Source organism: Daldinia caldariorum (assembly GCF_022478825.1).
Source record: "Daldinia caldariorum strain CBS 122874 unplaced genomic scaffold F4812scaffold_2, whole genome shotgun sequence".
In the NCBI taxonomy this organism is placed as follows: domain Eukaryota; kingdom Fungi; phylum Ascomycota; class Sordariomycetes; order Xylariales; family Hypoxylaceae; genus Daldinia; species Daldinia caldariorum.
The window spans coordinates 3,512,498-3,539,807 of record NW_025953038.1 but is presented as its reverse complement, the minus strand read 5'-3'; the positions used below and the strand labels follow the sequence as shown (position 1 = coordinate 3,539,807).

Below are 27,310 nucleotides of genomic sequence, written 5' to 3'. Positions count from 1 at the left end.
GGTTTTACTGGAAATGGGAGATCATTTGAATAAAGACTGTCAAGGGGAAAGAGAATAGGGCTAGGGATAGAGATAGGAATCAAGCCAGAGCGGACGAGACAGATATTTACAAGTCTAGTTCCGCTTCAATGCTGACGTGTGCGTTCCAAGAATTGCCACTATTATTGTCCAATTACGTCTCCTTTCGTCCCTCTTTGTCGTTGAAGAAAAACAAAATATTAAAAATAGTAAACTATTGATTCGGGATTGTAATAGATGAAGATTGATACTCGGTAAACTCGTAACTAATAAAAATCCCAGGCCGCATGGACGCCAAACGCTTAATGCAAAGACGTAAAACACGACGCTCTCTCTCCTCCAGACAAAAAAAAAAAATTACAAATCCTCCTTCCTCTGGGGTATGAGCTTCTCCTCGGATGTGGTAGGCACTTCGAGGTGTAAGAGACGAGTCGTAGAATTAAGAAGAAAAGGGCAAGGGGAAAAATAAAAAAAATAAAAATAAAAAACCCCCCATGCTCCTCCCTCCCTCCCCAGAACTACCTAACCTAGCCATTAAACGCCGTCCGAATGCCCATCCTTTCCTTTGCTGACGTGCAGCCAACTCTCGTCCTCGGGTCCCTCATTACCATCGTCACCTTTCACCTCCTTCGTCTCTAGTAATAATCTGCGTCTCTGGCCGGGATTCTTGGAATTACTCGGGCCAGCATGACTGCCCTAAGGTCCATAATTCGAGGCATCGAGCTTATCGTCGCTATCGAGGACACTATAAGTTGGCAAACAATGGTTAGTTTAGCTGAGAGCTGAGAGCTGAGACTCAAGAAGAGAGAATGAGAGAGAGAAGAGAAGTAAGGGGTAACACGAACGAGAACTGCTTTACGAGGTACCCCTCTCCACCTTGATCCATGTCGATGTTGAATACGTAGAAGCCGCCGTCGTTGGTAACAACCATCACTTGTGGGCTGCTACTGCTCATCGCCACGACGCTGCGCAACTGTTGGTTGCTCGCTACGCCGACGCGAGTGCTCTTTGGTATCTTGATGTATGCAAAATCGCGCAGCGGCTCCCACATCTCCGTCACAGTCTGCGGCAGATAATTTCCTACAACACCCGCTACGCTACGGCCCATAATCTGCGACGACCGACGTAGTATGCTACTGAATGACCCGCTCTGTCTCCTATTCGCAACTGGATTGTTCGCCGTCGATGTCTTAGGAGCATCAGCTGCTTCGCTGCGCGGAGAGCCCTGCGCGCTATTAGACGAATCGTTACCACTATCGTAGCTACGGCTACGAGACCAACGATCCTTCCGAGGAGATGTAGGGCTCTGTGCCTCAGCATTGCTACCGTTAGGCCCAGGCTGCTGGAGTCGGAATATGTGTACGGTATCTGAAGTAGAAGAGACACAGAGAAGCGAGCTCGCCATGTTGAAGGACATGCTATAGATCGTGCTAGGATATGTTCCACGCCTAAATTGGAATAGTTTCTCTCCACGAGGCACCGAGAATACTCTGATAATCGTCCCTGTCTCGCTAGCTGTTGCTAGCAGAGTCCCTTCGCTGTTGAGCGCAATACAGGATAAGGGAGAGCGATGGGCCTCGACCACGTTAACAGCCCGCATAGTCAACGTATCATATATAAGGACATCTCCGGATGTTACGGGAGCATAGAGAGAAGCTGGTGGCGCATGCGAAGGTCGTTTATCCTGGGTATCTTCTCGAGGTTTCGGTAAAGGATAAGCGAGGTAGGAATGCTCGTGGGAAGGCGACAATGCGCAGACAGCGGCGGGGTTCGGGGAGGTCGCGATATTAGTGAGGAGCGACATGGTAGTTATGTCATAGAGGTAGATTTCATCCTCGAGTACGACGGCTAATCGCTTGCGGTTTAGACGGACGGCGAGGATAGCGGATGGGAAGGTAAGTTCGCATATAACCGATGCGCGCTTTGTATTCTGCACTATGAGGTGGCGAGGTGAGAGTACGAAAGCGACGAGCGATGTTGAGAAAAGCATCTCAACAATAGTAATATTGCCATCATCGCTACTGAAGATCTTGGAGAACGGCTCGGTATGGTAGATACGAAATCCCTTGGAGGTTCCTAAAGTTGTTAGTCTCCTTAGGGCTTAATACTTCTAGGATATGGTACTAAGAGCGAAGTAAATCTAGTGAGGACTGGGACGTACCGACAGCTAGGCAGCTGTGATCTTGGTTGAAAGTGACGAAATTAAGAGCCGGATTCGACATGGCTGGTAAAAGTACGACGGGCGATTCGGGAGTAGAAAGATAAAGAATTATTGCAGCTCTATGTTAAATAGCTTGGTGGAAGTTATGCTGGATTATTTATTACGTCCCAAAGTTACAATGTGATTGAATATAGAACTTTGCCTGTAAGTCAACTTAAAGGCGGTCTCTGTTTCAAGGCCGTCTCGATCCGAGTATATATTTTCCCGTCATGACAAAAGGAAATTCATCAATTCAAGCTAGAGTAATAGCTTCATTCGTCAAGACGGGACGTTTAGAGAAAATAAAATCTCTAAGATGTCGTTACTGGCTAGGTAAGCTGTAGTTGTAGTGTATTGTAACTTTGTTAAGCTCTGTAGGTCGGGTTCGTCAATACTTGGGAAGAAGCTGGACTGGAAATGCTAAAGAATCCGAGGAGGTTGGAATTTGGATTATGGGTGGGGGAAAAAAGGCTGAAATCATCAATCAGATGCTATTGTTCGCTTGGTCAGGCGGGGAACCGCCGGGGTACCTGGGTAGGTACGTATCGTTACACAATTAGGTACCTTCTCTCACCGTTAACCGTCAACATGGAACTGCTATTGCCCTGTAGCTTGGTGAAGCTTGGGCCTATTATTACGCTAGACTCGTACCCACTTGATGAACCCATGCGCTGATCACTGTTGCGTAGATGCCTACCTAGTAGGAGGTAGGTACCTCCTATTTTACAGCACTTTAATACTTGCGTTTATCTAACTTTTGGGTGCTTCACAGCTCCAACAAAACGAGTTCTCAACTAGGTACTTACAATAGATTTTGAGGGTTAAAAATAAGTATAATTTTTATCTTTAAATTAGGTAATCTAACAATTTCCATTAAAATATAAATAATGTAAAATAGTTACTTTTATAAAATAAAATAAAATTTAAGAATAGCGTAGTAAACATTAAGTTAGGTGTAAGTACCTAGCTAGATCTAAGTAAAGGTAAAAAGTATCTCGAACTTACCTGAAAGATGGTAGGTACCTAAGTAGATTGAGTACTTAGGTAACGTTTCTACAACCCCGTTTTTCTAACCCGTATTATAGATATGTGAATCAGTATCTTCAAACCGTTACACCAACTAGAAGCTATTCCCAACGGTTTATATTAAATCAAATAAAATCAAATAAAATCAAATAAAATCAAATAAAATCAAATACGATATAAGGAGTCTTAGTTCAGAACATCTACGAGACGCTATTATTAGTACCTGGAATGCTGTTCCAAAGGATCTTTTTGTGTCTCTTTCGTTATCGTATCAATGTATAATAAAATGAAAGATGTACGAGATAATGGTGGCCGTCAACAACGTTATCAATTATTCCAAAATTTTGTACCTTTCCCTGCAGATTTGTACCTTTGTAAATAGGTAACTTCGCAGCAGAAGTGGATATAATATGGGGCAGTGGAGGTCCCTAAGGTTTACCATCCCGACGGAGCTGTAATTACAGGGCAACTTTATAAGATTTTCTCACTTGACCATATTCTAATAAATCTCGACTGACATATTTTTACTCTTACAAAGTCATAATTAACTGGATTCTTCTCCTCTCACGTGCCTCCTTTAACTAGGATGGCTACTACTCCCAAAGTCAAAGCCCAGAAGGGGCTGGGTCGTTCAACAAAGCAACGAGCTCTGGATGATCTGGTTATGGCTGTGCGTCTCATCTCTATCATTCATACTTCATACACATCTCAAGTTTCTAATATGCCCCCAAGACGAATAGCAGCAGTATCGTGTCTAAAAGAAGTGTAGAACGTATCTACTATCCAAACGAACCTCACTTCTTTCGTTTCTTCGTAAAGAAGTTTCAGCGGCGGGCTCCGTTGATTAATCGAGGCTATCATATTAGACTTCATGTAATTGATGTCGCCGTTCGTAGGTTCCTAGAAAGACCTTCGGAGAAAAAGAAAGTGGTTATAAATCTAGGCTGCGGAAGGTAGGCCTCTATCTTGCCGTTCAAATCTCATATATAATATCTAATTTTTAAACTTTGGCAGCGATGTGCTCCCGTGGCAATGTATGACCAGATATCCCGAGAGATGTCAGAATGTTACATTTATAGATATCGATTTTCCTGACTTGATAGAGAAGAAATGCCGGATCGTCCAGGATACCCCTGAGCTCAGGTCTCCCTTGACCGGGTTCAAGACTAATATAGGAAACCATGTAGTACTACAGAGCGATCAGTATGTCGAGATTGGCTGCGATTTACGCAATATCTCCGATATAGAAAAGGCACTCTCAACTGTTATCGATGTGGCCCATTGCGAGTTTATGTTTGTGGCAGAGGTCTCTATCACCTATATGGAAACCGAAGGCGCGAATTCGGTTATTCAATGGGCCAGCACTCTTGGACAAGGTAAGCTGTCTTGATACGTAACCTAATAACAGCAGAAACTGACCGAATCTAGCTGAATTTTGTCTTCTGGAGCAAATTATTCCAGATAGAGAAGACAATCCGTTTGCAAAGACGATGTTGGCGCATTTTGAGAAATTGAAGACTCCCCTAAGGTCTGTTTTTACCTACCCGGATGTCAATGCCCAGCGGGACCGTTTCGTCAAAAGGGGCTGGTCACACGTTGATGTTAGCACTCTCTGGCAAATATGGGCTGACGACCAGTGGCTTGCGGCCGACGAGAGGAGAAAACTCGACTCCTTTGAGCCTTTTGACGAATGGGAGGAGTTTGCAATTTTCGCGGCTCATTACTGCGTGGTTATCGCCAGGACTAATGCAGCAACGACTCAAACGGCCACAAGCATCTCTCGGGATTTTGATAGACTCGAAGTTCCCGTGTTATCTCTGGACGCCGACTTTAGAGAATACTCTGGTACTCGCGGACAACGCCGATTTGGCGCTGCCATGAAGTTAAAAAACGACTTAGGGGAAGAGTTCTTGTCTAATACCTTTGGACTCGGAACGAATAGCCGATTAAGGTCATATGATCTCTACGTTAACGAGTCAACTCTACAAGATGTTCAGACGCATCATACTGGCCCTAGTAGTCGCATGTGTCATACCGTTACAGACATGGGCGAGCATGGAAACTTGCTAGTAGGAGGCAGGACTTCTCCGTCAAGTGCTCTGCGCGATTGCTGGCTCCTTCACAAAGGGGATAACAAATGGCAGCGGATAGATGACCTTCCGATACCCTTGTATCGGCACGGAATAACAAGACTCGGCAACTCAGATCTTGCTCTTTTGGTCGCTGGAAAATCTGACGCATCGAATATCTTTAATGGGTGTTTACTTTATCGGCCGAGTTCAGGATGGATTGAGTGCGAAATTCAAGGGTCAGAGTATGAACCAGTCTTTGGTGGCCTATTGGTTTGTCTGGGGGGGCCAAGCCATTCCACGGAGACCGATGGCGTCAAATTTGATGGTTTGATTGCAGGCGGTATCTCTCGAGATGGCGTTATTGCCCAGCAGATTTTACGATGGGTTTTAACTTTCTCGGACAATGAGAAGCCTACAATTTCATTTGCAGCCTTATCGACTTCAAGTTCCCATAATTCGTCGATACGAGAATCAAACAAAATCAAGCATCCCGACAACTTAATCAACCGCTACGGTGCCTCTGGCTTTATCTCTCCAGAAGGATATCTGACTGTAGTTGGAGGTATTATCGCAAACGACATCGTTACGCGTGATCTCGATGTCTTGATTATAGACGTTTCTAGCCACCATTATAAAATCGTCTCTGCTTGCCAGGTCGCAATTACTCCTAGGCCATTGCTCATAGGTGCTTCGATCGAACAGGCCAAAGATGGTCAATTAGTTGTAATGGGTGGAGGTGCTACTTGTTTCTCCATGGGAACATTCTGGAATCCGGGCAGCTACACGCTGAGATACACCCCTAAGGCCTTCACTACCGGAGTACCGATACCGCATAATAGCAGGGCGATTTGGAAATACTCGAGGATTGTTGAACTTACGGAAGAAACAGAACGGAACCATGCCTCGACTTCTTCGAGCAGAGAGGCTGCGGAGAAGGTTGACATACCTAGGCTCCAGATCAATACTGCAGACGAATTTTCAGCGGTGCTGAAAGCTGGGAAACCTGTGGTTTTCGAAGCGTGCCAATTAGGAAACTGTATCCAAACCTGGACATCAGACTATATTGTGAAGCAACTTGGCCCTGATAGAGAGGTAATGATTGTCCCAAGTTCCATAGGTACCTAAATCTAATTTAACCGTGTCATTAGGTCGTTGTTCACGAGGCTGATAGCCAAAATATGGACTTTAACAGCAAGAATTTTGCATATGTCACAAAGAAGTTTCAAGACATAATGCAAGGAATTTCAGATGGCCAGAAGCTATACCTACGTGCCCTTTCTGGTGATCACCCATCCGATCAGCCGGCCAATCTCAAGATCGACTTCCCGCAGCTGGCTGAAGATTTCCAGCTACCTGACGCGCTTTCATTCGTAAAGCAGAACGAATTCAGCTCCGTACTGCGAATCACTGGGCCTGTTAATATGTGGCTCCATTACGATGTAAGAAGAATCACGCGTCTGGCCTTCACCCAATTCAGATGACTGACATTATACTTGCGAAGGTTATGGCAAATGTATATTCCCAAATAGTTGGCTCCAAGAGATTCGTTCTGTTCCCGCCATCGGATGTCACTAAGCTTTCATTCGCTCCGGGATCGTCTAGCTCAAGCATTGACGTATTTTCCGAACTCGAATCGCCTTCTCTTGCTGAGACACATCCTCACGAGACGGTACTGAAACCTGGCGATATACTATTTATCCCTCCCCTTTGGCTGCATACTGCTACACCATTGAGTAACTTGGGTGTGGCTGTTAACGTCTTCTTTCGCAACCTTGAGAATGGGTACTCGAGTGGCAGAGATGTCTACGGAAATCGGGACCTTGCAGCTGTAAGCTTTAAATTCCTCATCTATTGATTTTGGTCATTCCCAACGGTTCATTCTAAGTTTTTGTATTTGCGCATAGTAACCACTAACTTCATGAGATGCAGTATGAAAAAGGCCGTCAAGATATTACGCGTATTTCGAATAGCTTCAGTAAGCTGCCGCCTGATATGCGGGGCTTTTACATCAGGCGTCTAGCAGACGAACTTGCCCAGAAAGCGATTGATTGAGGAATTCACCAACCCCTTCATTGAGGCTTTATCTATTTGGACTGTCTTGTAGGTGGTTCTAGGGCACGTTGAGAGACCGCTGCCTCGCATTTTTCTATAGTAAGCATTGAAAGGGGTATCGTGACGCTCCCAAAACTGATAGCACAGGGTTTGAGCAATCACCTTGTCCCAACAAAAAAGCGCTATGAAACCTAGCGGCGCGTCACCATATAAGAAATAGATAGCTGCTGTATATGATTTACGGCGGTAATAAACAGGCTCGGGCCTTTCTGCCACGAGACTTTGCGGCTCCCAAATACAGTATCCCAAGAGAGGAAAGTTGTTACAATGCCCGAGGATTTAACCTTAAATCTGGACCGGAATTGGGACCGGGCCAATTGGGCCAGTTGATGAAGCGATATTAGCTTGATGCATAGTCCGTGAACCAATCCAGTCAGGATAGTCGATAGCCGTGTGAAACATCTGATAGTTGGCCCACATTGCAATATCCCCTTCTTCCAGGCTCGGGATCAAGACGTACTCGGGCTTCAATACTCTTTCCTGGATAGTCTTTAACAAGTTCCTGATCTCTACGAGATCCTCTATCACCCTGGGCTCTTCCGTCGGGGACGAGCGGATGAACAGCTTCCTTGCGCAAATCCCGTGGACTTGGAATGCTTTCTCGCCTGTCACTGTATTGACCCAGACCACTGTAGTAATGAGGATCAGTAATGACATCTCGTAGTCTGGAGTTCAAGGGGCTCAGGTGAGTTAATAAGAAAATAAGGGCTCCTGAGGCAAACTGGAAGGGGACAAGAAAGGAGCTTGATGATGCATACTGGGATACGTTTTTACACCCTTCGGGTCGAAGTCGCTGACATCCTCGAGCTTCTTCTCTTTACCCTGACTGACAAGGCCAAGACCATTCGAATTCCCTTTACAATCCCCTATCCACACGTACTGTTTCCAATAATTACTACCAGTTACTTCAAGCGTTCACATCTAAGCATATGGCCGACTACCCACTCACCGGATGCGGAGCATATTCTACCCAACTGTGGTCCGGCATCTTCTTCTCATCTTCCGTCATCATCTCATACATCTGGACATTACTTATAAACGCCGTAAGCCCCGGATCCGCCTTCATACTGAGGCCCGAACCGTCGTCCCAGCGGATGTTGACCTGGGGCTCGGTAGGCCGCCTGATACACCGCAGGGTCGTGAAAAACGCCGGGTCGCTCCCGTAAAGCGGCACGTCCATGTGCCAGCGCTGGAACCGCGTGTTCCCCGCCTCGAACTCCTTTGGAGGCAGCTATTTCTCGTGCCAGTCGTGAGAGAGCGACTTGGTGATGGTTTTGTTCTTGATGCCGTAGTGGTCGGCGCCTTGGAAGCCCTTCCCGATGAGCCGGACGTTCTCGACGCCCGGGATGCCTAGGACTTCGCGATGTTTCTTATCGTTACCCACGTTTTAGGATATTCCTTGCTCGTAGGAGGTATATATTAGGGGGGTGGGGTTCTAGCTAGGTGGGTTACTTATATGTGTGGCGCATACGCATACGGATATATGCCTAATATAAACGTCAATGGCTCATATCCAATGGACCGTATCTTATTCAGTTTATTCCCACTGTACTAGCAGTGCCGCTTTGAAAATAAAGCAGAATGCAGCCACCATCAGTAGTCCAAGTTGCTTTTGTATAATTTAGTCTTCCGAGACTCTGCCTGGGACATGACCATGATCAATCTCACCCCAAAGTAGACCAAGTTCAAATACCCATCACCAGCGGACCGATACCGACCTATGAAATCCCCCTCAGCACGAGAATCTACTGGATGCGCCAGGCCAATCTCGCCCTCGGCCACCCTTGTCCCCAAGCCCCCTTCGGCACCGTGATCGTAAACCACACAGCGAATTCGGGGCTCGGGGAGCTCGTCTGCACAGGCGCCAACAGCATGAGCTCGACCGGGAACCCAACGCTTCACGGTATGTATGTACCTAACCTACGAACCGTACCTCTCCAGCCCCTTTTCATTCACATACTTGTCAAAGAAACTTACTAGTACGCCTACCTACTTACCTACCTAACCTATACAGGAGAAATCGCAGCCATAAACAACTGCACATCGATCCTCACGTCCCCGTTGGGCCGGTACTCCCTCTCGCCGCCCGCGGCCCTCGCGGCCTTCACCCAGCTGACGCTGTACACCAACGCGGAGAGCTGCGCGATGTGCGCTTCGGCGGCTTCGGCGAGTACGTGTACGGGACGGCGATCGAGACGCTCGTGCGCGACGGCTGGGCCCAGATCCGGATCCCGTCCGCGGAGGTGTTCCGCCGGTCGGCGGGGCTGCCGGGCTCGACGGCGCTGGTCGCGGGCGTGTTGGCGAACGAGACGGACGTGCTGTTCGGGTGGCAGAATGGTGGGGAGGGAAGGTGTCCGGGGGGGTGCGGGAGGGTGCGTGGGCGGTGCGAGGCTGTGGCGGGTTTGGGGGAGTTACTTGATTTGATGGATGATGGCTTATAAAAGGGAGAGGAAGGAGGGAGGGGGGGTTCTGAGGGTTTGGTGTGGATTAATTAGTATTATTGCCTAGATTAGGAGGTAGGTACCTATTTAGAAAGAAGGCTATAATGATAATTTGGACGATGATGTGCTACTATACGATTTAGAAATAGGGTTAATAATTTCTAGCTCTTGGTTATCTTTCTACGATATGTATAACACCTCCTTTTGAATACTAAGTATCTACCTAATATTAGTAAATAAACATAGTCCCTGATATCTAACTAAAATATGGCTATCTCTGCTCTTCCTTCACCGCCCCTCTCATCTTCTCATCCGCAGCCAAACCACTCTCCACATCCGCATCCACATCCACCGCGCGCAAAACCGGAACTACCCCCGGCACAACCTCCGGTATCAGCGTCTCCCGATGCGGGAAGAGCCAGTTCAGCGCGTAGTACATCCCCAGCGCGACGGAGAACCCGTACAGCCAATTGAACGCAAACAGGTTCTCGAGCCCCTTGCTGATCCGCACGCTCCCCGGCGCGACCTTCTTCGCCAGCGCGGGGAGCAGCGGGACGATGACCACGAGCGTGGGCACCAGCGCGCGCCAGTTGACTCCCGCTATCCCAATCTCCGCCCCTGCTCCTATCCCTCCTGCCCCTCCTGCCCCTCCTGCCTGTCCTGCCTTGTTATACCTGTAAATCCCCCGCGGATCGTACAGCGCGGGCACGTCGTACCGCCGCTTCTTAACCAGCCAATAGTCGGCGACGAGCACGCCCGCGACCGGCGCCATGAACACCGCGTACGCGCTCATGAAACTAAGGAACGCGCCGGCGGACGCGACGATGATCCACGGGCACATGGCCCAGCCACCGAGGAGCGCGACGAGCACGACGCCGCGGCGGATGTTCAAGTACCGCGGGGCGAGCGAGGCCACGTCGTTGGCGAACGAGATGCCGTTGGCGCTGATGTTGACCGACACCTGCGCGAGCAGCCAGACGGCGGCCGCGAGGAAGGCGGCCGCCCGCCCGCCGGGCGAGGATTGCCAGCGTTCGATGATCTCCAGGGGCGACCAGTATACGACGCCGAAGACCTGCTTGGAGGCGCTGGCCGATACGATGCCGAACACGCCGACGAGCGTCTTGAATAGCGGGATGAAGGGCAGCTGCCAGAGCTGGGCGACGCGGGTCCGGCTGAAGCGCGAGAAGTCGGGGATGTTGACGGCGAGGGTGGAGTAGCCGCCTGTTACGCTGGTCTTGTGGGTTGTTAGATTAGTTAGGTAAGAAAGGGGTACATGGAGATCTAGAGATTGTGTTGTTGTTGTTGTTGTTGATTAGGTTAGGTTAGGTGACGTACTAGGTTCGACAGCCAAAGCCATGCCCTCGCAGACCCGGACACAGTCGCCGGCGCGAAGAAGAAGTCGCCCCGACCGCCGGCCTTCACGGTGATCCAGATGACCATCGCCAAGGCCATGGGCGTGACCAGCACGGTCTTAACCCAGAACAGGTACTGCAGCCTATGCGAGGGGATCATCAGCAGGGGGAACTGGATGCACCAGTATATGAAGTAGCTCAGCAGCGCCTTGCTCGTGGTGCCCGCCGACGCGGGCAACGTGTTGGGAAGCCGCGCGTAGCTCGGCCAGACGGCGGTGATGATGGCCGTCACGCAGGTGCCTCCGTTGGCGCTCTGGACGCCGAACCAGAACAGCGCGAGGATCGCTCGCGTCACGACGCAGAAGTAGCTCAGCCAGTAGCCGTAGCTGGCCCGGCAGGCGATAGGGAAGGGGATGTGTAGGTCGGCTCCGATGGCACCGTTTAAGACCGTCGGAATTGCATTGCACTATGATGGGATTGTCCGGGAGTTAGCAATTGTAATCACGACATATAATACTTAAGGTACTGTTTCTTAAGAAGATAGGGGGGGAACTGGGGAAGCAGCTTTCGAACACACGTACTATAGCCGCGACGAGGACAATAAGAACCGCATCCGTAGCCGCCAAGCCGGTCGTCATGATAGCGCTCGCAGCGCTCCACGTGGAGATAGTCACCAGGTCAGAGTACCAATACCCGATGAACGCCCACTTGGTCCAAGTCTGCTTCTCCTGCGGAACCGGATCTTGATCTATTATTCGTTCGTGGCACACATATCAGCCGCCGCGGTCCGACCATGTAAAAAACCTACCAGCGCTTGGATACCTTAGGTAGGTAGGTAGAGACGCACCGGCATTCGTCCATATGTGAGACGGAGCAATACTGCTCGTCTGCTTCGGCAGTTCCCAGCTGTGCCAATCCGTCAGCCGAGCTCGGGTCTTCTCCCCGAGAGCCCGGCCCCGCTGTCGAAACGCAAACGAACGCATTGCTGTAATCGCATCGGGAGGCGTAATCGTGAATGACAGACAGCTTTAATTGATACTTTAGGTTAGATATTTATTATCTTATTAAGCCATCTAGTTAGGTAGTTTAGGTAGTGACGTCTATGGAAGTAGAGACGATGTGTCTCTAAATATTGCCTTTAAAGACAAGAGAGACTAGGTACGTGTAACCATCCACGTTGGTGGAGGCTCCATCATATATCTAATTTTTATAATTACAACTAGGTACCTATTCCGAATCTCGTCCCGAGACATGGTAATGGTAACTGGTAGCTATCACTGCAGAGTTTATCTGTTAGTACTTAGTCAATTTCGTCACAGAGCTGACATGGCGTATGATATCCAAGATAAAGCAAGCTGCGGTCATTGGCAAATCCCGGTCGAGAGGCAAGGTGCTTATCATTACCCCAGCTCTTTGTGGATGTCATATTCGGCACAGCAATGGCCTTCCCTCCAACACCCCGGTCCGATACACGCTCGTTCTCCGCACGGGGAATAAATACTAGGTAGGTAGTATGCACATCTACGCAGTTCGTTACACTCGGCGTCGGATAAAGAACGAGGACAAGGACAACTCAGGGTTTTGAAGGTTCAAAATCATTCATTACGGTACTCGGAAAACCCATTAGCAGCCGCCCCTCTATGTAGCCTCGCTTATGATCCCCGAGGCCGCTTTATACACAAGATAAATTACAAAAACTTGGAAAATAATAAATGCTCGCCCCGTCCTCATGTTAATGCTATACTTCTCTTTTAGGTTTCCTTTCCCTTTACTCGCCCTTTAGCTTATCCTGCGTCACGGTGAACGCCATCTCTAGTAATTCCTCCTCTTCCTTTTTGTGAACAACCTTTAGACCAGTGGCGACAGATGCCGAAGGGTTTCGGCCTGCGTACATGACGTGCTTGCGGTCGTGGTACTGGGTTTTGTTCAGGAGAGTCTCGATACGAGGTTGGGTGAAGCTCCATGCACCAGCGTTCAGGGGTTCCTCTTGGGCCCAGACAATGGTCTTGGCGTTCTTGTACATGTCTAGGTTCTCCTTAAGTTGCTCCCACGGGAAGGGGTTGAGTTGCTCAATTCGAGTGAATGCAACATTGTCGATCTTGTTGTCGGCGCGGTACTTGTGAAGGGCCGCCCACACCTGACCGCTGCAGAGGATGACTCGGTCAATTTCCTCAGGCGACTTGATGTTGCCAGTCTCGTGCTCGGGATCAGGGATAATCCACTTGAAGTGTGCATCAGGGTCGCTGAACTCCTCGATATCTGAGCGGGCTAGAGGGTGTCGTAGTAGCGACTTGGAGAAGAAAATAACGAGAGCTATAAACAATTAGCAATCATGTATGCAATACCAGATCTCGCATGGATAACTTACGCTTTCGGAATTGTCGGTGCATCTGGCGACGAAGAATGTGGAACAGGTTAGCAGGCGTAGTCATGCACGCAATCTGCATGTTGCAATCCTGGTGCTGGCGTTCGAGCTTCTCCTTCGATGGGAATACACGTGGGTCTTCGTTGCAGAGCTGTAGATATCGCTCCATACGTCCAGAAGAGTGCTCAGGGCCCTGTCCGTCATAACCGTGGGGAAGAGACATGACCAAACCGGTTCGCTGCATCCACTTGACTTCACCAGAGGCGATAAACTGGTCAACAATACATTGAGCGTTGTTGGCGAAATCACCGAATTGAGCCTCCCACATGACCAGCGCATTAGGTGAGGACAGCGAGTAGCCGTACTCAAAACCCAAAGCACCGTACTCGCTCAACGACGAGTTAGAGATGACGAACTTGCCCTGGTCCTTGCTGACGTGCTGTAGAGGCGTGTATGTATTCTCGTTTTCTTGGTCGTGGAAGACGGCATGACGCTGAGAGAAGGTACCTCTCTCCACATCCTGGCCGGAGACACGAACATGGTGACCCTCAGTGACGAGCGAACCAAAAGCGAGCGCTTCAGCGGTCGACCAGTCAATGTTCTTGCCCTCAAGAACCGACTTGGTGCGGTTTTGTAGGATACGCTTCAGGTTGCGGTGAAGATGGAAGTCTTCGGGAACAGAACCAATAACCTCACCAATGTGCGCTAGAGTCTTCCGGTCAACATTGGTGGGCATATGCGGTAGAACCTCAGTTGCCAACTCCTTGGGGGACTTGAAGCCGTTCCAGGCAGATGTAGTCCATTCCTTGGATGTTGGCTGATAATCTTTAGACTTGGCGAAGCTCTCCTCTAGCATGTTCCAGACCCATTGCTTGTGCTCCTCGATATCCTCCTTCGTGAAAGTGCCCTCCTTAATCAGCTTGTCCACATAGATGTTGATCTGAGGTTCCTTCGCAGCAATGCGCTTGTACATCAGGGGTTGGGTGAAGGAAGGCTGATCCGTCTCGTTGTGACCATGCTTTCGGTAGCAGATAAGATCGATGACGACGTCGGATTGGAACTCGGCGCGCCAATCTGAGGCCAATTGACAGACAAAGTTAACAGCCTCAACATCATCGGCATTCACGTGGAAGACAGGGGCGTCAATAGCCTTGGCAATATCCGTACAGTACGCGGTCGAACGAGCAAATCGAGGGTCAGTAGTGAAACCAATCTGGTTGTTAACAACCAAGTGAATCGTTCCGCCGGTCGAGAAAGCCGGCAGGGCGTGGAATCCAAGACATTCGTATACTATACCCTGAGCAGCAAAAGCGGCATCACCGTGTAGCAAGACACTCATGGCGGTCCTGTGCGTCGATTCGTCATTGTTGTAGTGCTGGATGGCTCGGGTCTTTCCTAGCACGACCGGGTCTTCGGCTTCCAAATGCGAGGGGTTGGCGACGAGAGAAAGCTGAACTCGCTTTCCGGACGGTGTAGGACGTTCGAAGTTCATACCTAGATGGTATTTGACATCACCAGAGCCTTCATCTTCAGCAGCAGCAGTACCAGCGAATTCGCTGAAGATAGACTCGTTCGGCTTGCGGACTACGTTGCTGAGCACGTTAAGACGACCACGGTGGGGCATTCCGATGACAATATCCTTTACGCCGTAGTCGACACTTCGGTCGATGAGGGCCTTCATTCCGGGTACGAGAGTCTCACAACCCTCCAGACCGAATCGCTTGTCATTGGGATATTTGGTAGCCAAAAAGGACTCGAAGCTAGAACTCCAGATTAAACGGTCGAGAATTCGGCGCTTCTCGTCAAAGGAATACTTGAAAGGTTGGGGAACTTCGACGCGCTCTCTCAGCCAGTCGCATTTAGCCCTATCAGGGATATGAATGAATTCAACACCGTATGACCCACAGTAGACCTTCTCGCAAGCAGCAATGATCTCACGAAGAGTCATCTTATCCCGACCCTCTCGCTTGAAGCGCGGGAGGATACCCGGTCCCAGCGTGAACTCCTTGTCGAGATCCTTCTCGGTAAACTGATAGTGGTCGAGGGATAACTCTTTGATCTCAGTATTCGCAGAACCTCTAGGCTCGTTACGGATACCAAGAGGGTCAATGTTGGCCTTGTGGTGTCCTCGAGCCTGGTAGGCACGGACTAGCAGCTGCACTTTCAGATGGTTCATAACGTCAGATCCCTGTCCAACTCCCATGCCCACAGCTGGCCCAACACCACCAGTTGCACTAGGAACAAGGGTAGGAGGGGGAGTGAAGGCCTGCTCAATAGGCATGTCGCCACTCTCCATGTTTTTGAAGTAAACCTGCCATGACACATGGACACTCTCCGGGTCCCGTTTCCACTGCAGATACATCTCGTCGATGTAGTTAGCAGTGTTACCGGACAGGAAGTTGTCGTTAGGCGAGGGGGCCGTAGTGGTGGTGGTAGTGGTGGTGGAGGAGGAATACCTCTTCTGGGAGGCGAGGGCGAGAGGACGACGAGCGGCGCTAATGGAGAAACATCTCGAGGTTTGGGAAAGACATTTCGAGGTACGGCAGCTAGCTCTGAGGAGCTGGCTGCTCGAGGATCGGAGACAGCTGCTCAGCATGGCGCCAGGCTGATGCTTCGACAGCTATAAAAAATGTATTAGGACGATATACGAAATAATGACAACTTGACAACCTTGTTGTCTACTTGGGTATGTAAAGAAAACAACAACCCAGGAATCGACTTTTTACTAAACTCCTACCAAAGGACGAGATTTCTACAATCTCGAGAAGAGAGATTAAGGAGCGGCGGAGTAAGTCTAAAGTTTGAACAGTACCTTTTAGTGAGTTGAGGTGCTGGAAAAGAGAAACTGGGGACTGGCTGGGAAAGGGTCATGCTCTCCCCAATGTTGGAGAAAATGAAAAAACGTAGCGACTGCGACGCCCCCCCAAAGGCCCCCTGTCGTCACCCGGTCGCAGATCAAGGAGCCAAGAAAACCCGGTCATGCCGACTATACGATTAAGCCATATTTTAGATGCTAATAAGCAGGGTCTCTCGGCTGTTGGCTGTATGCAGTTAAACGCTAAGTTTGTATTTACAGGCTAAATTCGGCTTCTGGAACACTACTAGGTTAGGCTGGGTTAGGGCGGCAGCTTCGATTCTGACCTCTAATTCGGTAGAAAGGCCCGATTCTCGCCGCAAGAAAATTCCTAAAAAAAACCACCGAGGCTTTTTTCTTCTACTATGTAATAACTTCAGCGCAGATTGTACAATCGAGGCATTTTAATCGCTCAAATAGCTTTATTTGCACTTATACGGTAATATACATATTTTTATATTTCTTTTTATCGAACAGTCACAATCACACAGCATTTGAGTCATCATAAATAAGGCTTGTTACGAAGGCGCTGATTGATCCACGCATTTTGTGTCACAGGGCGAGACGGCAGTTCCAAAGTTAAACCTAATTGCACTTGCATAACATATCAATGGTGGAGGTTCGTGTTTAAAGAATATGACACTATCCAAATAATTGAGCCATTACCTAACTCTCCCGTTGATCCGTAAAATTGTACTATATTATGTAGATGTCGTGAATTGCGGTAAAGATACCGCTCATTCTACTCATTCTAAACCGTACAGATGTTTGCTTTGATAGATGGATGTCTCTGTGTCAATAACAGGTATCTACCTACCTACTTAGGGAGCTGAAATCGCTTCAGGACGTCATAGAAGCTAGCACCCTTGGCATCCTTAAGTTATTGAGCTGCACAATATTACACGGGTCCAATTGAAATGCTTATCTTCACACGCCGGGATACCTGAATAAAATGTTATGTACATATCCTAGGAGGTACCTAATGTATCTGATCTTTAACAGCTTACGCCACATTTGAAGTGGCTTTTCATAGGTGTCATGTGGGGTACAGAATGTAAAGTACCTTAGGTACCTATGTATGTACCTAATCCGTATAATGCTAGGTACCTGTAACGCTGAGTACCTGCATTCTGCAAGCATGTACATACTTTTATCGCAAGGTCAAGTCATTCTGAATCGACCGCGTCGTAATTCAAACTTCAAGTACTCCTCATTCCAACAACAAAGACAGAATATAACTACCTAACTCAAGAAATCCCAAGTTTGGATTAAAAAAATAAGAATTTCTAACAGGATCCTTACCGTATGGCTGCGTTGTAATATATCGCCATCCTGTTATTCAGGCAACTCTTGATTATATCTCTTCGCGTACGGGCGCTTATGAAGTGTCTCTAAAGAGGAAGATCATATATAAACTGCATTACAGCAGTCCTGCTTGTTGTCCTTTTCATCTCCATATCCACATACGCGATGGCGATTCCGACCGGTGCTGCTGCCTACAAGAAAAAGGATGGCATACTTACCTTGACCCCAGACCGCAAAAATGTCACCTGGACTCCGAACTCTGCACCAGGTGGCCCGCCAACCGTCTCTCTCCAAATATCAAATATCACCAGTATGTGCTCTCTTATAAGATCATAGTTCGTAATTACTAACTATTTGTGCCTAGATCTACAGCAAACACCAGATACCGCTGCCAAGGTTATGCTCAAGATATTTGATAAGCCTCCAGGAAGTGCTGAGCCTGTGGCCTACCTCTTCCATTTGAACTCTCCCTCGGATCCAAGGGCAGAAGCCAATGCAATTAGAGATCTCTTGTCCAAAATTCTTGCTGAAGCTAAGAATAATGATCCCAGCGTTCCGCGAGCAGCTACGACAGCTGCTGGGGGCAGTGGCTCGGCGGCCATGGCATTTGCTAATACCGCCGTAGCTAAATCAGCAGCCGCACGTGTCTTCGATGACGATTCCTTAACGAATGATATTGCGCTACAGCAGTCACTAATGAAAGCGGATCGCCACCTCTCTCAGATGTACATGGAAGGTCGCAAGATGAAGCCTGAAGCCATGTCAGACGCTACATTCAACACACAATTTTGGTCTGCAAGGATCAACCTGCTTCGAGCACATGCTATCGAGAATAGCCAGAAGAAAGGGCCGTACAATGTTTTGGCCCAAGTGAGGCCTACCGTACAGCAGAGCACGGATCCAGACAAGCCTAGCGAGCTAAAGCTGAAGTTCAGTGTCGAGCAAATGCAGATGATTTTCAGTCAACACCCTCTCGTCAAACGCATATACAACGAGCACGTGCCGCCTTTGGAGCAGGACAAGTTTTGGATGAGATTCTTCCTCAGCAAGCTATCAAAAAAATTAAGGGGAGAACGAGTCACCGATTTAGAACCGCCAGATAAGATTTTTGATAAATACGACGAGTACGACGACATCAAGGCCTTCAACAGCAAGTTCCTTGCCCAGCACGTTCCGCACATTATTGACATAGAAGGCAACGAAGAGAACCAGGGTGGTTTCAGGAGCGGCAACCGCAAGGACCTCGAGATGCGACCGAGAGGAAGAAAAGATGTACCCATCATTCAGACTTTAAATAGCATCAGCGAAAAATTGTTAACCAGTGTCGTGCCGTTCGAAAATGACCCTGCTCAGCAGGCAGAGGCAGAAGACGACAGTTATCGAGAACTGGCCCTGCGCGATCTGCGGGGTGACGTTGAAGAAAGCCGTATAGCCCTAAACATTAAAGAGCAAAGTAGATTCTTCTCGAACGAAACCGGCACCATATCTGAGACTACTGCAGTCTACGCAAAGCAGGACCCATCGGAGGTGCTTAAAGATGTACAAGGCGATTTGAGAAGCCTGAATACTTATAGTGCCGGGGGTGTGGATCTTCATGCTTCGCTAGGTATCGATGGCGACAGCGACAGCGAAGACGAGGGAGGGAAAACCCCTCACGTAGGATCACGAGCGTCACGAAAGAGTGCTCAAAAACAAATACTCGAGAGTATGGGACAGAGACGTTCTCAATTGTTTGGCCAGGACTCTGATGAGGCTTCACCCATGGGATTACCTGCGGATATCGCCCACGCCTGCCAATTAACTCATGCTACTACTATGGAGTTCTTGCGCCAATTTTGGTCGACATTCCTCTCCGGCGACCCGGACCGAGCCGTCGAGCTTGGATACCTGGCCGAAGCTCTTAAGCGATCCAAAGAAAGGATAGATGCTGTTGCGGTGGAGGCTGAGAACGCGCGAGAAGCACAGATCAAGAAAAGAAAGGAAGAGATTATACAAATTTATGAACGGACCAAGCGGAAGGTGAAATTCAATTCCAAGTCGGTTCGTGGCGGTAAGGAAGCAGTTTTTAAGATCATGGAGCCGACGATACAATCTCTAGATAAAGCCATAGCCGATTACCAAAGAGCATTGGCCGCAGAAGGTATCCAGGTCAGTACGGAGCGGTGAGAGGGTCGCATGAACATTGGGCGTTCAATTTGGGTTAGATGGGGAAAATGGACCGCAACGGACTTGCATGAAACAGGTCCTCGTAACGGGCTTAGCCTCCGTAATTAAAGTATGATACCAGTCTTTTTTTAATTGAACGACGACTAATAACATGTTATTCTAGAATTGAGATGGGGTTCCATAAAAAATACTTAATGCAATTCGATCTTGTTTCTTATAGTCGGTGAAGTTTCATGCCTACTAGACCTCCGAGTACGTGTACATACATACATTAGGTACATTAAGTATTTAAGCTAGGTAAGTTATAGTAGAGGCAACTAGGTATAATATGTAGTACCTAAGGTTAGGTAATTTGATCGGTTTGAACTGCCCTCCTAAGTACCTAAGATCGAAGAAATCACATGTAGAGTAGAAGGGGCAGAAGGGACCTTCCGACTTTTTGACGATTACATACATATATCGTACTTGCAAAGCTTTATTATATACATGTGTATGTATGTGTGTGCGCGTGTGCCTTCCCCTAGGCGGGTTGAGCGGTGATGGTAACCACGACTACACATAATGAGGAACAGGCAGGCGCATCTTTTTTAAAGATAGATCAAGTGACTTCAAATACCAATCCATGACAGAAGAAGCGTGAACTATACACACACACACACACACACATACACATACATACACGCACATACATACACGCACATCATAATCCAGTTACATCTCACGCATCTTCCTATCACATCATTTCATCATCCATCATTCAGAAGTGTTCTGTGTCTCTATCCTAAACCCTTAGAAGAAGAAAAAAGTCGTGATAGATTTTACTTGCATCACCACCACCACCGCTACTACTACTAATTACTGCTTTCTTCAATATTATCATCATCTTGGTACTGAATAATTGCAAGAAAAAGTATCAGCACAAAGCATATAACAAAATAACATGGACAATACCGACCATCCCACTCCCACCCCAACAAGACGTACCCTCTTCAAAAGACGCCACTTATCTATAAAATCCCGGATCCCCCTCTCCAATAAATCAAATCTCACTACCAAGCTCACCCAAGATAAATGTCCCCTTGGTCCCGAATGGGATCAAAAGGACTCTTCCGAAGGCACACCTAGCTCTCATGCGTCGATACCAAATGCAACCTGGGTGCCCCAATCGAGCGGTAGCTCACCAAAGTCGACCCCTCGCCGCCAAGTCACATCGACCCCGTCTTTACCAAACGCGCCGCCATCTACGGTGGTAGGTAGTGGTAGCGGTAGCGGTAGCGGTAGACCCGTCACTCCACCGACGTCATGTTCCGCGCCTATAGATCCCAGCTCGGAGTCTCCGCTCTCCCGGATCGAAGCGTTCGAGACGCCGTTCCTGTACGGCCACGGCACTGAGCTCGCACCTATCGCCGAGCAGCGCAGCATAGCGACCTTGCGCAGCACGGCCGGCGGTGGAGCTAGTAGCGGCACCGTGTCGACGTCGGATATCTCCTCGCTGCTGAAGCATAAGGAATCTAAGACAAGTGTCAAGAGCCGTAGGAGCCGTACCGAATCACCGCCGAGGCGCCAACTACGCCGGCAGCCCTCGTTTACTTTTAACGAGCTGCCCCATCTTTACAGTACTCCCGCTACAACTAACACAAGCGGCGAAGACCAACCCAGTGGCGGTAAGAGTGGCGCAAATAACGAATCTTCCGGTACCTTTGACGATACCGGCGCCGGTACCAGTAGCGGCAGCAGTCACAGTGAAAGCGGTGTTAGGATACCCCGTCTCCGCAACACCAGCAAGCGGCACTCGCCTCCGGCTGTCGAGTCCGTCGACATCCACGCATACCCGCATAAACCCGAGTACCCGCCCCCCAACATCCGGCATCCAAGCGAATATGGAGAGATACCCCTGGAAATGGCACTGAGGAGTCAGTACGTGATGATGGAAGCCTCGTTACGCCACACCGATACAGGCCCCGCCGGCCCAAACACATATCCTGCCGTACCGTCGCTGCCTTACTCCCATACCAGACACCGCGTGCGTCGGGTCTGCAAGGCTTGCGGCCGGCCGTTAGATCAGCATTGGAGCCTCTCGTCGACGATCATTGGCTCTGGACGAGGTCAAAGGCGCGGGTCGAGTTGGTGCTCAAGGTGCGCCTTGCGGAAAGTTAAGCGTGCTCTGTGCTGCTGCAACCAAGGGTTCCATGCATATCCGATATGAGAGATATTAGTTCTAAAACGCAAGTTTATTTGTTTGTTTTTTCTATCCTCTCTCGAGGACCACAAGGCGTTTGACGTAGACAAAATGAGGGGACCAGGGAAATATTAGAAGGCAACTTAGACGGCGTCTGCTTCAAAGCTTGTTTTTCTCTTCATCTTTCCCCCTTTGAATAATCATTGTATGATCTTTTTTTGTAAGTTCATCGGATTCTCCTACTCTCCCAGAGGAGTAATGGGTAACAATGGCTAATTATTGACGCGTCTGTAAAATCATTGCAGATTGCTCGTCGCATTGGGCTTCCCTGTCTACCTAATGTACCCTAACCTAAGCAATCGAACGACGGACAGCGGTTATGGTGGCTCGTCACATATAGCGAGAAGCATACCTTTTTCAAGGCCAAGGCCTCCTTGATGATATATACAGCTTGAACGATGTATTATAACAAAGACAACCCGAGTTGATTGGTTATTGTGAGATCTGCCACGGTCGAACAATCCCGTCGTCTCCAGTTGTGACGAGCATCTCCTCGATCCCTCTCCTCTCCGGCGGGCACCCCTGATCATAACGCTTACACCAAGTGATGTGGTTAATCTCGTAGGGGCCGTGAGCGTTGGGTGTTGTTGATATTAGCTTCCATCGTCGAGATTCCTGAGGTTTATTCTCCGTGTGACCATTCGTCATATGAACATCGCCATCCAGCTCTGCAGCCGCCTCGTCATCTGTGGCGTGTACACCGTTTGTGACCTCGTCCTCATCCTCGCGGTAAATGGCAATAATGCCGTCGCTGCCTGTACTTGCGACCATACCGGTCTCTGGACTCCACGTCGCCGAGTATATGTCTCGCGTGTGTGCCGTGGGAAGCACGGCAGTGCATTCCCATTCTTCTTTCAACGCCCTACGCATCGTGTTCGGGATCCCTCCCAAGCTCCCCCACGCATGCTGCGGCGTTTGTTCTTCCTCATCTTCTTCCTCCTCCTTGAGCGTCCATATTCTTACCGTGCGATCCGCGCTGCACGTCATGATCCTCGGGAACCTGTTCCCCTTGGGCTTCGGCTCCCACTGCACGCCCCACACGGTCCCCTGGTGGCCCTCCAGCACGGCGACGCACACCCATTCCTGCTCGGCTTCCTCGCGCCATATCCGCACCGTGTTGTCGTAGCTCGCGCTCGCCAGCACGTCGCTGCTGTAGCGTCCCCGCCTCCCGCCCGCGCTACGGTTCGTCTCGGGACACCACGCCACGGCCTTGACGTCCCCCTCGTGCTCGCTGAGCACGGCCACCGTCTCCCAGTCGTCGTCCAACTCCCGCGCCCCGACGTCCTCCCATATCCACACCGACTTGTCCCGGCTGCACGTCGCGAGGAACTGGCCCGTCGGCGAGAAGCTCACGCATTTGATCTCGGAGTCTTGCCCGTCGAGGATGATGATTAGCTCCCAGTCTTTGTCTCCCTCTTCCTTCTCATCCCCACTACTACTATTACTATCTTCTTCTTCTCCTTCTCTCCTTCTTCTCTGTGTGACATCTACCTCCAACCCCTCCTCTCCTTTCCCCTCGCCGTCGCTCCAGCGCCACAACCCCGCGGTCGAATCGAAGCTCCCCGTCACCAGGCACAGCTTGTGCGGCGGCAGGTTCGGCTTCCAGGCGGTGCAGCGGACGGAGCGCTCGTGGCCGTTGGTCAGCGCGCTGTGGGCGGACAGGGTCGACAGCGAGAACACGGTCGCGGTCTTCTGGTGCGCGGTCGCGAGCAGCGGGAGCGTCGGGTGCGGCACCGATTGCCAGGCCCGCTGGTAGAGGTCTGGTTTGAAGGGGGGAAGGGGGGTGAGGATGTTGTTGGTTGGGGACGCCATTCTTTTTTTTTTCGTTTCGTTTCTTTTGTCTTCGCGCTGGTGCAGGCGGCAGAGTCGGCCTGTAGGAGAAGAAAATTCCTGAGGCTGAATGCAGCTCAGGTTTTGAATGCCTTGTTCTATCCCTTCACTAGCTTTTTTCCCCTTTGTCTGAAGTATGGCAGAATAACGATTGTAAGTAAGGAGGTAGGTAGGTGTAGGTATGTGGTATGTGCGGAGTTGAATCGTCGACGCGATGATGATGATGATGATAGTGGGATGTCGTCGGTGCTAATGTAATTAATTGAGCAAGGAAAGTTACCTGTTACTTGTGTTGTTGTATCGCGGCAGCGGCAGCGGCATCGTATAAAAAAGTATAAAAAAAAAAAGACTGAACTGACGTAAGCGGGGCAACGTGGGGTTAAGCTTTGCACATTGTAAGAAGGAGGTACCTATTGTACATTGCACTTTCGGCGTGGTGGGGCTTTGAATGGATGGAAGTACCTAACCGGCATTATACTTACCTCTTACCTGTTATATAAGAGTACCTAGGTAATCTTACCTAACGAAATTGCACATTAATTAAATAATGTTTATTAAAGTAAGAGTAGTTTTTTTTAGTCCTTAAATACCTCCTACCAGGTATGTATAGTTTCTAAAGAAAGGTACCTCTTTACTATAATATGTTGCGTTTGGAAGGTAGATAGATGCTTGCAATAGGTACCTCCTAGAATGCTATTGAGCACTACATAAGATAACGCCTGTTCACATGTTCACTCGGAAATTGGAATATCCAACAACATAAACCTTTATTTTTTATTTATTTCTTATTTTTCAAATTTCAAGATCAGATCATGTCTTCTCGACTACGGTGGATATATCCAAAGAAAAAAAATGTATTAAGCCTCAGCAATTGTTTCTACCTACCTAAGCTTCATGGCATAGGAGGTGGCAGTTACATTGTTAGGGCTAACCAAAATGCTTTGCCGTCGTGATATATTTCTGAATATCTCGTGGTAGGGCATATCGTTGAGATGGTTACTCCCTACAGGTACCTACCTAGGTAGGTGGGTAGTTGGAATCCATGCGACATATTTAGACATGCATTCAAACCTCAACTTCAAGCCGGTGCCCAGAGTTCAATCTGAATTGAATAGACCCATCTCGTTATATATTATACTCGACCAGTATAAACTTGGTTCTTCGAAATAGAATGACTAGCTTGTCGCGGAATATACTGTTCTCAAGACATCGAACGATGATGGGAATAGCAGTTCTGGGACACTCAGCCGACGGGGCTGGCTCGGGTCCTACCTTCGGAGAGAAGACATGTCGCACTATCGAGATCCTCACAGATCCCAGCCGCAAGGTTATCGATTCTTCAATGCCACGTATGGAGGGATTGCATAGGTAGTAAATAGCAGGTGGACGGGTTGCTTCTCGCCGGCCATACCTGACACGTTCAAACAAGCAATATGACGACGCCATAATCACCATTGGAAGCTTTGTGCAACTACCTACGTGATACGATTCTGTGGAACCAACGCCTGGGGACCCTTACATAGTGTTCAGGAATGACGTGGTTCCATGTCACAAACACAGCATGCCCTCGAGAAGCGTGGGAATTGAATATAGGAACCAATGAAAGGGGGGGTTGCGTTCGTTGTGAGATTCCTTATGGGTTTTGACTAGGTCGCTTAGCATAGAGTTAGTAAATGTAGGATAGGTACTTAGATAGATGATTAATGGCTTGGTCACTGGTTTAGTATTGCTTTTTGCTGTTTTCTCTCTCCCGTTTCCATGGCCACGGACTTCTTAGCCATGTTGCTACGGAATGTAATCCCTACGAATTGCCCATCCTTATGTTACGGACTAGCCGGCCGTCATTTTCCTTGGTTGGGTGATAGAAATATAGGAGGCGCCTAACTTTTGTCCCGTCCTCCCCGGGGAATGGAAACGGAGCGGTTTTCTGGCTAAGCCGCCGAGAGTAGATGATCGACAAGCCACACTCTGCCGGTCCCGACTTCGAAGTTGGCGCAAGGATTGCTGGTCCGTAGGCTGGCCTTAACATGCAATTATAAGATTGCCTCGAAGGACCATTGCGGCCAGTGTGATGACGTAAATGAATTTTAAGAGTAGATTTCGTTTGTTGGCTCATACCACAGAAGCAGGGTTGATATCACCAACCAAAAGTAGCTATTGGAGTCTGCGGCGTGCCTCTTTTCTTCCTTTCATGATAGTTTTGCTAAAATAATACATGTATCATTCCAGAGCGGAGCATTAATACACAGCGAGAAAAGGTATATGGGCTGAGGCTGGCTGCATAGGTACATAGGACTGTTAGGAATTAGCGAATCAAATGAAGGAAGAGAAGAAGTAGCCAAGCAGCTCTATGAGGTACCTAGGTAATCAAAGGAAATCTTGATTAAAATATCATGGCTAAGGTACCGAACGCCTGGTAACGAAATATTAGAGAGGGGTGCCGCAGCTCGTCATGTGTAAAAACCAGGGGTCATGCAACAGAAAGTGCCAATAGCTCCCAACTCTTCACGATCCGCCTAGTTAGATTATGTATCCCTTGATCGATGGCCCTCTTTGATGTGAGGAATAGCATAACCTCTCACACGTGGAAGACTCGTTGCTTTTGTAAATGGTTAGGGTTATGGTTAGAATATAGTACAAGTTTACTTACGGAGTTCTCTTCAATAACGATTGGCAGCAAAAAGAAATAAAATGACAACGGGATGCTGAGCATACCGGCTAGAACTACATGCAGCAAACTGCAAAGATTTCTATACACACTCAGCTGTCAAATTACAGAAAGGATGAACCAACAGGAGTGATAGTAATCTGAAAATATCAGTAAGTTAGTATGTCCGCCGACGCAAACAATATGCATGGTCGTGGAAGCTGAATATAAGGTTAACTTTTCCGGGAACCATATAATTGTCAACCAGCAGGACCATTTGCATGTCCTTTATCGTCATTCTTTGGACTTGCTGTGGCCCTGCTTTTATTGGTCCTAGTCATCCTTTGAATGTTGGTAGTTGGTAGTTGGCAATCGGCAATCTGGGAAGAAATAAGCTAGCTCAGAAATGCTGCGTTTTTGACCTTACCAACTCCACGCGTAAGATGAGGAGTTTACCTATTGATAGATGATTGAGCAAACTCTTCTCCAATGTAAGAGGGTTATGTACGTGCCAAGCTGTGGTGGCATCTCCCTAAGTGCCGCCATATCGGAATCATCGTGATCAATGCTCACGGTTCTGTGCTTGCTTCCACTCTGCGCTATTCGAAAAAGCAATTCAGGACCCAACGATGAGACCCCCTGCATAAATCCAGTCCTTCTTTGAAATTTTCATCTTCATAATT

General features: G+C 48.7%; 9 protein-coding genes across 9 annotated transcripts; 4 read left to right on the top strand and 5 right to left on the bottom strand.

Annotated features, from left to right (window-relative positions):
* Positions 1–176: 176 nt before the first annotated feature.
* F4812DRAFT_416375 (WD40 repeat-like protein) lies at positions 177–2,665 on the bottom strand. Its single transcript, XM_047933059.1, has 3 exons — positions 2,180–2,665; positions 864–2,094; positions 177–763 (listed from the first exon to the last, which is right to left on the bottom strand). The coding sequence occupies exons 1-3, from the start codon at positions 2,238–2,240 to the stop codon at positions 715–717; spliced, it is 1,341 nt and encodes a 446-aa protein (XP_047794329.1). The 5' UTR covers positions 2,241–2,665; the 3' UTR covers positions 177–714.
* Positions 2,666–3,696: 1,031 nt separating this feature from the next.
* F4812DRAFT_202254 (LCM-domain-containing protein) lies at positions 3,697–7,541 on the top strand. The gene is made up of 7 exons (XM_047930244.1): positions 3,697–3,914; positions 3,977–4,197; positions 4,259–4,620; positions 4,673–6,408; positions 6,465–6,755; positions 6,818–7,144; positions 7,246–7,541. The coding sequence occupies exons 1-7, from the start codon at positions 3,831–3,833 to the stop codon at positions 7,366–7,368; spliced, it is 3,144 nt and encodes a 1,047-aa protein (XP_047794328.1). The 5' UTR covers positions 3,697–3,830; the 3' UTR covers positions 7,369–7,541.
* F4812DRAFT_202266 (uncharacterized protein) lies at positions 7,443–8,894 on the bottom strand. The gene is made up of 3 exons (XM_047930245.1): positions 8,378–8,894; positions 8,187–8,307; positions 7,443–8,057 (listed from the first exon to the last, which is right to left on the bottom strand). Exons 1-3 carry the CDS (start codon positions 8,606–8,608, stop codon positions 7,714–7,716), a joined length of 696 nt encoding a protein of 231 aa, XP_047794327.1. The 5' UTR covers positions 8,609–8,894; the 3' UTR covers positions 7,443–7,713.
* A 286-nt stretch (positions 8,895–9,180) lies between these two features.
* On the top strand, positions 9,181–9,869 carry F4812DRAFT_456112 (uncharacterized protein; the record flags this gene model as incomplete). The annotated part of the gene is made up of 2 exons (XM_047936933.1): positions 9,181–9,335; positions 9,443–9,869. 2 exons carry the CDS (start codon positions 9,181–9,183, stop codon positions 9,867–9,869), a joined length of 582 nt encoding a protein of 193 aa, XP_047794326.1.
* Positions 9,870–10,007: 138 nt separating this feature from the next.
* Positions 10,008–12,671, bottom strand: F4812DRAFT_416366 (uracil permease). The gene is made up of 4 exons (XM_047933058.1): positions 12,069–12,671; positions 11,803–11,969; positions 11,205–11,687; positions 10,008–11,103 (listed from the first exon to the last, which is right to left on the bottom strand). The coding sequence occupies exons 1-4, from the start codon at positions 12,202–12,204 to the stop codon at positions 10,141–10,143; spliced, it is 1,749 nt and encodes a 582-aa protein (XP_047794325.1). The 5' UTR covers positions 12,205–12,671; the 3' UTR covers positions 10,008–10,140.
* F4812DRAFT_416360 (2-oxoglutarate dehydrogenase-like protein) lies at positions 12,651–16,504 on the bottom strand. Its single transcript, XM_047933057.1, has 3 exons — positions 16,399–16,504; positions 13,590–16,206; positions 12,651–13,534 (listed from the first exon to the last, which is right to left on the bottom strand). Exons 2-3 carry the CDS (start codon positions 16,180–16,182, stop codon positions 12,990–12,992), a joined length of 3,138 nt encoding a protein of 1,045 aa, XP_047794324.1. The 5' UTR covers positions 16,183–16,206; positions 16,399–16,504; the 3' UTR covers positions 12,651–12,989.
* A 1,406-nt stretch (positions 16,505–17,910) lies between these two features.
* F4812DRAFT_449785 (uncharacterized protein) lies at positions 17,911–19,911 on the top strand (the record flags this gene model as incomplete). The annotated part of the gene is made up of 2 exons (XM_047936013.1): positions 17,911–18,055; positions 18,110–19,911. 2 exons carry the CDS (start codon positions 17,911–17,913, stop codon positions 19,909–19,911), a joined length of 1,947 nt encoding a protein of 648 aa, XP_047794323.1.
* Positions 19,912–20,408: 497 nt separating this feature from the next.
* F4812DRAFT_202135 (uncharacterized protein) lies at positions 20,409–22,307 on the top strand. The gene has a single exon (XM_047930242.1). The coding sequence runs from the start codon at positions 20,852–20,854 to the stop codon at positions 22,115–22,117; it is 1,266 nt and encodes a 421-aa protein (XP_047794322.1). The 5' UTR covers positions 20,409–20,851; the 3' UTR covers positions 22,118–22,307.
* A 4-nt stretch (positions 22,308–22,311) lies between these two features.
* F4812DRAFT_202149 (WD40 repeat-like protein) lies at positions 22,312–24,545 on the bottom strand. The gene is made up of 2 exons (XM_047930243.1): positions 22,503–24,545; positions 22,312–22,426 (listed from the first exon to the last, which is right to left on the bottom strand). The coding sequence occupies exon 1, from the start codon at positions 23,960–23,962 to the stop codon at positions 22,583–22,585; it is 1,380 nt and encodes a 459-aa protein (XP_047794321.1). The 5' UTR covers positions 23,963–24,545; the 3' UTR covers positions 22,312–22,426; positions 22,503–22,582.
* Positions 24,546–27,310: the final 2,765 nt, after the last annotated feature.

Coding starts and splice junctions, on each gene's coding strand:
- F4812DRAFT_202149 (XM_047930243.1), bottom strand. CDS start 23,962: ATGGCGTCCCCAACCAACAACATCCTCACCCCCCTTCCCCCCTTCAAA.
- F4812DRAFT_416366 (XM_047933058.1), bottom strand. CDS start 12,204: ATGCGTTCGTTTGCGTTTCGACAGCGGGGCCGGGCTCTCGGGGAGAAG. Junction 11,970..12,068: donor TCACATATGGACGAATGCCG/GTGCGTCTCTAC, acceptor AACGAATAATAG/ATCAAGATCCGGTTCCGCAG. Junction 11,688..11,802: donor TTGTCCTCGTCGCGGCTATA/GTACGTGTGTTC, acceptor ATCCCATCATAG/TGCAATGCAATTCCGACGGT.
- F4812DRAFT_202254 (XM_047930244.1), top strand. CDS start 3,831: ATGGCTACTACTCCCAAAGTCAAAGCCCAGAAGGGGCTGGGTCGTTCA. Junction 6,409..6,464: donor AACTTGGCCCTGATAGAGAG/GTAATGATTGTC, acceptor CCGTGTCATTAG/GTCGTTGTTCACGAGGCTGA. Junction 7,145..7,245: donor GAAATCGGGACCTTGCAGCT/GTAAGCTTTAAA, acceptor CATGAGATGCAG/TATGAAAAAGGCCGTCAAGA.
- F4812DRAFT_202266 (XM_047930245.1), bottom strand. CDS start 8,608: ATGGACGTGCCGCTTTACGGGAGCGACCCGGCGTTTTTCACGACCCTG. Junction 8,308..8,377: donor TAGAATATGCTCCGCATCCG/GTGAGTGGGTAG, acceptor TATTGGAAACAG/TACGTGTGGATAGGGGATTG. Junction 8,058..8,186: donor GGGTGTAAAAACGTATCCCA/GTATGCATCATC, acceptor TCATTACTACAG/TGGTCTGGGTCAATACAGTG.
- F4812DRAFT_416375 (XM_047933059.1), bottom strand. CDS start 2,240: ATGTCGAATCCGGCTCTTAATTTCGTCACTTTCAACCAAGATCACAGC. Junction 2,095..2,179: donor TCACAGCTGCCTAGCTGTCG/GTACGTCCCAGT, acceptor TAACAACTTTAG/GAACCTCCAAGGGATTTCGT. Junction 764..863: donor TACCTCGTAAAGCAGTTCTC/GTTCGTGTTACC, acceptor GCCAACTTATAG/TGTCCTCGATAGCGACGATA.
- F4812DRAFT_202135 (XM_047930242.1), top strand. CDS start 20,852: ATGGACAATACCGACCATCCCACTCCCACCCCAACAAGACGTACCCTC.
- F4812DRAFT_416360 (XM_047933057.1), bottom strand. CDS start 16,182: ATGCTGAGCAGCTGTCTCCGATCCTCGAGCAGCCAGCTCCTCAGAGCT. Junction 13,535..13,589: donor GCACCGACAATTCCGAAAGC/GTAAGTTATCCA, acceptor AATTGTTTATAG/CTCTCGTTATTTTCTTCTCC.